The sequence below is a fragment of the Pyrgilauda ruficollis genome, unplaced genomic scaffold (genome assembly GCF_017590135.1).
Source record: "Pyrgilauda ruficollis isolate IOZ18807 unplaced genomic scaffold, ASM1759013v1 scaffold141, whole genome shotgun sequence".
Lineage (NCBI taxonomy): Eukaryota > Metazoa > Chordata > Aves > Passeriformes > Passeridae > Pyrgilauda > Pyrgilauda ruficollis.
The window spans coordinates 579,025-585,024 of record NW_024512655.1 but is presented as its reverse complement, the minus strand read 5'-3'; the positions used below and the strand labels follow the sequence as shown (position 1 = coordinate 585,024).

The following is a 6,000-nucleotide window of genomic DNA, read 5'->3' as shown; positions in this document are numbered from 1 at the left end:
TTTAGAACCAGAAATTTATTGTAGCTTATAGACTTTCCAAACTGACCTGTTACCAATATACACATCTGAAAAGTTATACCCACAGTGGCTACAAACTGCATCAGGACATTACAAGCCCTCAGTATTACCATTCATGATCAGTTTTGGTCTAAAATACAGCAGCTACAGCAACAGTATATGGAAGGATAAGTCTTCTACACATTAACACAGGACAACTGTCAGACATAAGTTAAAAGTTTCCCAGTTTACTTAAAACTAGCAGTTAATTACCACCTAAGTAGTCAAAACCATTTCCCCATTTTAGAAATCTAAAATTTTACATTAAAAAAAACCAAAACAAAACCAAAACCAACCCCAAAAAACAGTAAGCTCTGGTGTGGGTTCTTCCCCTGCTGCCAGGTCCATCTCTGTTTAAAGGCACTCCTCAGTCAGGCTCCCCCAGAGCAAACCCCATGGATCCCCGCAGGTGGGAGGGGGCTGCTCTGCAATCCAGCTGTACACACACGTGCTCAGCCCTGATCCTTTATCCCTCTGGGGCTCAGGACCCCCGTGCCCCTCTCTGGCCCTTCCCCAGTGCCCCTGGCCCTGCCCTGGCACGCTGGGCTCTGCGCCCAGGAGCGGACGCTGGCGCTCGGCTTACCGTGCTCAGGAGGGAGTGCAGTCCCAGGCTCCTGCTACAGGCAGAGCAAGTTACTCTTTAATCCACCTCCTCAGAGATCAAGCAGAAATTCATTATTCACGACTCTGCATCAGACCAAATAAAGTTAAACAACCCTGCCTGACAGAAAAAACAGCCCCCCCATGTTTGTACCTTCCAGCTACTGCCCTCTGCAACCCCAGATTGGAACTGGGATCAGAAACAACCCAAATTACATGAATTAACGTGATTCCCAAGGTTTTCTGGTCGGATAATTTATGCTACAGTTTTTCACCAGCAGGAAAACACAATTACTAAGTGTAAACAAAGGCTGAAAACAACAACAATCTGTACAAGGGGCTGCAGGGGAGGAGCAGGAGTGTTCAGTGGTATCAGCTACATCCCAAACCCTCCCACTTCCAAATTAGAAAACATTAACAACAAAAAACCCCTAAATCCCTATCCATGTAGACTGGTAGCCCAGGTGCTCAGGTACCCAGGTCTCAGACTCCCCTACACCCAGAGCTGCCTGCAGTGTGCACAGCCCACCCTGGACTCCAGGCACTCTCCCCAGAACTACCAGGAGCTGTGGCCACAGCCACAGCACACAGATCTGCCCACCATGCATGTAGTGTTATTTCCCCAATAACTTAAAAGCCTTTATGGCAAGCCATAATTGGAGAAAAAAAAATAAAATTAAAAACAAACTGTAGTGCACGGGGGAGCTGAACCTCTGCAGAGGCTCCTAAAGCCTTTACAACCTCTCACAAGCTTGTCTGTTCCCTCTGCAAAAAAAAAAGGAGATGAAAGAAAAGGAAGGAGTTGAAGGAGAGCGGGGCATGAGCACACATGGCATCAAGGCCAAGACAGAGTTACTGAACATCTACACTAAGAACTGTGCCCGTGCTCCTGCTGCAGTAGGATGAGACTTGGAATAGTTCATGCTGCATGATTTTTCACTTTAGCATGTTTTAAACCCCAATCCCTGTTTTCACTACCACAAATGACATAATTACATAATTCCAATATATTTACAAAATATTAAAAAGTCTTGTTAATCTTCTACATATTAACCTCATTCTGCCACTTTACACATGCACTAATTTGGGGAAAAAAAATTAAAAGAAATCAACAGGCTGAAATGAGCAGCTTTACCCTTTGTCAACAAGCAATCTTTGCATCGTTTAGAAAGAGAAAAAGGAACAAAGCCAAGTTTGTTTCACTGAGCAAAAAAAGACAGTTCAGAAATTCATGTGCAATGGCTACAGAGCTGTAGAGTCACTGAGCTGAGATGACATGAAGAAAAAAGTGCAAGGTGGTTCCTCACAGAGCGTAAAAAAAATCCAGTCACTGAGGCATGGCTGAAGGAAGAGGTGCTAACTACAACCCTAAACACCAGGAACTAGCTGACAGAACACAAACACGGCTTGTGTGGGGGTCAATCTACTGGCCAGAATGAATTTTTTTGTTTTAAACACCATGAATCCTTGGTACCAATGGAGTGTGTGACAGTGGAGTCTTCTAGAGCGGGAACAGAAAGACAAAGGGAGCAGCTAGAATCAATAACTGAGGGTAGAGTCATCCCACTCCAGCTGCTGCTGTCTGTTGACATTCTGTTGGTCCTCCTCCTGCTCTCCCTCTTCCTCCTCACTGCTTTCAGACTCTGCACTAGTGATGTCATCTTCTTCTCCATCTTCACTTTCTTCTTCCTCCTCCTCCTCCTCCTCTTCACTGCTGTGTTGATCCTCATAAGTCTGTTCAGACAAAAATTAGCTGTCATTACGAAACTGGCCAAAATTCTTTTTGTTCTTTATTCAAGGTATTACATTGAGGAAGAGCTATTGCAGATTCCTTGCTGGATTTAGAAGTTCAGCAGGAATTAGGCAGAAACCAGAAAAGACAAAGGAAGTAGCACATTGTAAAAGAGTTCTGTGATACTGCTGTCAGTCCTGGCACTCTACACAAAGTGGCTCTGAAGGGGATCCAGTATTGGAAATTCTACTGGAAAAGGATCTTACAACAGGACACAGAGCATGAAGGTCACACATCTTTCTTGTCCCCAATTTTCTAAAAATTCATGTCAGCCACAGGAGAAGGTAACATCATAAACACAGATGTTCTGACAATAAATTCCTGTGAGTTTAGACAAAAGCAGGCTGTGTTTAAGGCACTGTGCACATGATGATGAACACTAGTGCTGGACACTGGCCTGTAAAATCCCATTCTCCATCACAAAACTCTAACCCCTGCAAGATCCCAACCAAGTGGCCCTGGCATTTGGCACGTTTGTCCTAAATTCCCAGGTACTGTCTCTGCCCCGTGCTCAGAGCTGGTTCTGCTCTCCTCCTGTGCCCAGGGGCAATCCCAGGGAGAAGGGCACAGGTGGGAAAGGGCAGCAGGTGCCCAGGGTTACCTCCATGGGGTTCACAGTGATGGTCAGAGCAGAGTCGTCCCAGTCCATCTCGTTCTCCTTGCCCGTGTCCTGGTCCCTCATGGTTCTCTGGTGCGCGGCGCGGATGCGGAACACGCCCAGGATGATCATGAACACCAGGAAGCTGACACACACCACGATCACCACCGTGGCTGTGCTGGGGACAACTGCAGCCAAAAACACAGCAGGGGTAACTCTGACATGTGCCAACAACTCCTCCCCTTCCCTCACCTGCCAGGGGAAATGGCTTTACACAAGCATTTCGTGTATATTATTATAATTCATATTTATTACACAAAGGCAGTTTGTCTACAGGCACTTAAAAAGTCAGTAGGAAAGTAAGAATTAGGCTTCATTTCCTTAAATATAATTACATCAATCTGAAAGACAAAAAAGCAGCTCAACTTCAATGGCTGAGAATCCTAACCTGAAAAGGGATGAGGGTTTGCCAAGTTGTGCCCAGAGAGATCAACAAAGGAATGATGCACTGGGTGAATGAACTGTGGCTGTGCAGCAATGTGATTGGCATGTTCCACTGGGCTGGCTGTGTGGATAACATTCACCTAGAGACAAACAAAAGTGTTAAACTCCAGCAGTCCAATAGTTTAATTCTGAAGAAATAAAGAGAAAAAATTAAAATTTTAGCGCTTCTAATGCCACTTTCTACTGTACTTCCATCTATTTGATATAAGCATACTAAACAATAATTAGCCTGTACCCTGCTGCAGAGTTAATGCAATTTTAGCCTCTCTGTGCTTTAAGGTAATCCCTTAGTATCAGAAATTTACACATCACGAGCAAAACAACGAAGGGCTCAGCACATCCATCTGTGGCATCCCTGGAGTGACACACAAAGGTCACTCAGCTCTCTGGGCAGCACCACTCTCACTCCATTTGCTAAATTAAAAATCTGTGTTTTCAATGCAACCTTCACACCTTAACCACACTATTTCTTCTACAAACAACTTTATTTCAAGCTGAAACACAGCACTAAACCCACATTTATGTACAAAATACTGCCTGAAATGGCCACATTTCCTAATACTCATGTACAGGCCAACACCTAAATCAATAACTGATCAGTTATCTATCAGCTAATAGACAGAATGATGAGCTGGCAGATGACTGCCCCAAGGCCGGGGCAGGCACCCACCTCCACCTGGAACTCGTTGCTGACGTAGCGGCCGTTGAGCTCGGAGCAGAGCAGCCTGAACTTCCTGTCGAACAGGGACGCCGTGCGCCAGTTCCGGTAGCGGATCAGGTGCAGAACCTCCTCGTAGTTAGCCATGGTGTCCACCCCTGTGGGACAGACACAGCTGCTCTGCAAAGGACTGGCACGAATTCACAGCCCACACAAATGTTACTCCATTGCTCCACCTCAGGTTTCTTGGATTTTCAAGGGTGCAGGAAGGGTAACACCACTGACACACATGTGGGGCTCCACTGAAATCCTGTGGGCTGGTTTTGTGCTAAAATCCTAAACCCAGTGAAGCTCTGAAAGGGTTCTGGGAGCTTTTCTGTGGAACACTTTAACATAATAGAAAAGAATGATGCATGTTCCTAGGCACTGGAGTACCCGTGGAAGGAACAAGCCTTTTCTGGGGCAAAATCTACCTGCAGTTCCACCTGCTATTTGGAACAGAGTAAAGAACACAAGGAAGGTTCTAGAATCTTGTATTTTCTAGAACCACAGCTTTCCACAGAATTGCTGTGCTTGGAATTCTAAAAAAAATGAACTATTTGGAGTAAGGAGTTACAAACCACCTCTCTAGAACTGCTCCCTTTGACAGTCCCTTCAGACCCTCCCAAGAGCAGCAGCAGGACCCCCACCTGTGATTATCATGCCCAGGTTGGAACTGCTCATCTCAATGCCTTTCTGCTGCAATCGTGTCATGTCAATCTCCAGGCTCTCTTGTTCCTGATTTAGTTCCTCTCCCAGCACTGTCACCTCACACATATCCAGGTTGTGCATGATCTCTTCAGATACCAAAGACTCTTGAACTAAAAATCAGAGAAAAAGGCAAAGATTTAAGCAGAAACACCAGAACAAATGTTAAAATCTAGGCCTGAGGAGAACAAGCATTCACAAAATAACGATTTAAAAAATAAAATACAGAATACAAACAAGGGATGTTTACATGAGGATAACAGCCTGGACTTATCATCATTTCCAGGTAAGCTTCTGTTAGCCCAGACCAGAGGATCCACACCTTTTTTTCCCCTTACTGGATTCTGCATGAAAAGCCCACACCCAGGAGCACCGAGCAGGTGGGGTGGGACCCTCACCCGTGGGATCCTCGTCCCCGTCGCCCTCGGGCTCCACCTCGCGGGTGATGGTGCTGATGATGCGCAGCTCCGGGAACAGGGAAACGCCCTCGGCGCTCTCGAACTCCGAGGCAGAGCGGGCAAAGTGGTTGATGCCACTCAGGCTGATTTTTGGCTCCTCCGGCTGCAGGACCATGACATACCCCTCCACAGAGGGAATGGAGACACAGGCCTCTTCATTGAAACACCTGAGAGACAGAAGCAGTCAAGGTGGTTATTTCAGAGGCAAGCACAATTACACACAGTAATTGCTTTATAAATTTTTGAAAAGCTGTCTCAGACCCAAGAGTCTTAGATAAATTCATCAGCTGCCCTGGAAAGTATGGAACAGCCACCAAGGGAGCAATCTCACAATTAATTTTTACTTACAGTTACCATTTGGCCTCATTTCCACATTTTGACGTAGAGCCACAGGTAACCCCTCTAATGAAGCTGTGACACTGGAGACACTCCCAGCACTCTGGCAGCACTTCCCTCCCCATCTTACACTCTCCCTACTCCATTCTCAGGCAGAGAGCAGAGCACTGGTGTGGAGAACATTTGCTGTACTGAAATGTGGGATGGCCACACAGCCCAGGAGTCCTCTGCTCCTCAGAAGTGAGGTCCA

At 46.1% G+C, this 6,000-nt stretch overlaps 1 protein-coding gene across 2 annotated transcripts in view; it reads right to left on the bottom strand.

The window, feature by feature from the left end:
* CLSTN1 (calsyntenin 1) overlaps positions 1-6,000 on the bottom strand; it is a 29,909-nt gene continuing 23,909 nt past the window's right edge. For both annotated transcript variants that reach the window (XM_041460245.1, XM_041460246.1), the window contains 6 exons: positions 5,355-5,581; positions 4,899-5,069; positions 4,222-4,367; positions 3,496-3,631; positions 3,051-3,235; positions 1-2,391 (listed from right to left, as the gene is read on the bottom strand). In XM_041460245.1, the coding sequence (XP_041316179.1) occupies positions 2,197-2,391; positions 3,051-3,235; positions 3,496-3,631; positions 4,222-4,367; positions 4,899-5,069; positions 5,355-5,581 (1,060 nt within the window). In that variant the 3' untranslated portion in view covers positions 1-2,196. The remainder of the gene's footprint in view (positions 2,392-3,050; positions 3,236-3,495; positions 3,632-4,221; positions 4,368-4,898; positions 5,070-5,354; positions 5,582-6,000) is intronic.